Consider the following 1,007-nt stretch of genomic DNA (forward strand, 5'->3'; position numbering starts at 1 on the left):
CCCGTTTTCGGGGTGGTTCGGGGTTTTCCAACCTCCTCCTCCCCCCCCCCCCCCCGCCCCCCCCCCGGCCCCCCCCCCTTTTCCGTCGGAATTCCCCCACCCCCGCGTTTCTCCCATCCCCTCCACGCCCAGGGCTCATTCCCAGCGCTTGGAATGCGCCGAATTTTTGGGAAACTCTCCCGATTTTGGTTTTTTTCCTTTCCCGCAGCCCCCCCGCCATGAGGCACTGCTTCTACAACGAGACCGTCGGCTTCTTCTACAACAACAGCCGCAAGGAGCTCAGCGCGCACTGGCGGCCCAAGGACGTGCTGGTGGTGGCCCTGGGGCTAGCGGTCAGCGCCGTGGTGCTGCTCACCAACCTGCTGGTCATCGCCGCCATCGCCGCCAACCGCCGCTTCCACTACCCCATCTACTACCTGCTGGCCAACCTGGCGGCCGCCGACCTCTTCGCGGGCGTGGCCTACATGTTCCTCATGTTCCACACGGGCCCGCGCACGGCCCAGCTGTCGCTCAAGACTTGGTTCATCCGCCAGAGCTTGCTGGACACCAGCTTGACGGCCTCGGTGGTCAACCTGCTGGCCATCGCCGTGGAGAGGCACCGGACGGTGCTGACCATGCAGCTGCACAGCGAGATGTCGGCGCAGCGCGTGGTGGGCTTGATCTTCTTCATCTGGGCCACGGCGCTGCTGCTGGGGCTGATCCCGTCCTACGGCTGGCACTGCCTGTGCTCGCTGGAGAGCTGCTCCAAGATGGCGCCGCTCTACAGCCGCAGCTACCTGACCTTCTGGGCCGTGTCCAACCTGCTGGTCTTCGTGGTCATGGTGCTGGTCTACGGCCACATCTTCGTCTACGTGCGCAGGAAGATGGCGCGCATGGCGCGGCACACGGGCGCCCACCCGCGGCACCGCGACACCATGGTGGGGCTAGTCAAGACGGTCACCATTATCTTGGGTGGGTGGCATTAGGGGTCATTAGGGGTCATTAAGTGGGTTGGTCACCATCATCTT

At 64.6% G+C, this 1,007-nt stretch overlaps 1 protein-coding gene across 1 annotated transcript in view; it reads left to right on the top strand.

Annotated features, from left to right (window-relative positions):
• The first annotated feature begins 33 nt into the window (after positions 1-33).
• LPAR2 (lysophosphatidic acid receptor 2) overlaps positions 34-1,007 on the top strand; it is a 3,764-nt gene continuing 2,790 nt past the window's right edge. The window contains exon 1 of the mRNA XM_042019937.1: positions 34-951. Within this exon, the coding sequence (XP_041875871.1) occupies positions 219-951 (733 nt within the window). The 5' untranslated portion in view covers positions 34-218. The remainder of the gene's footprint in view (positions 952-1,007) is intronic.

The sequence above is a fragment of the Corvus kubaryi genome, unplaced genomic scaffold (assembly GCF_017639235.1).
Source record: "Corvus kubaryi isolate FWS band 111438036 unplaced genomic scaffold, C.kubaryi_AGA036_p1.0 36496, whole genome shotgun sequence".
Taxonomy (NCBI): Eukaryota; Metazoa; Chordata; class Aves; order Passeriformes; family Corvidae; genus Corvus; species Corvus kubaryi.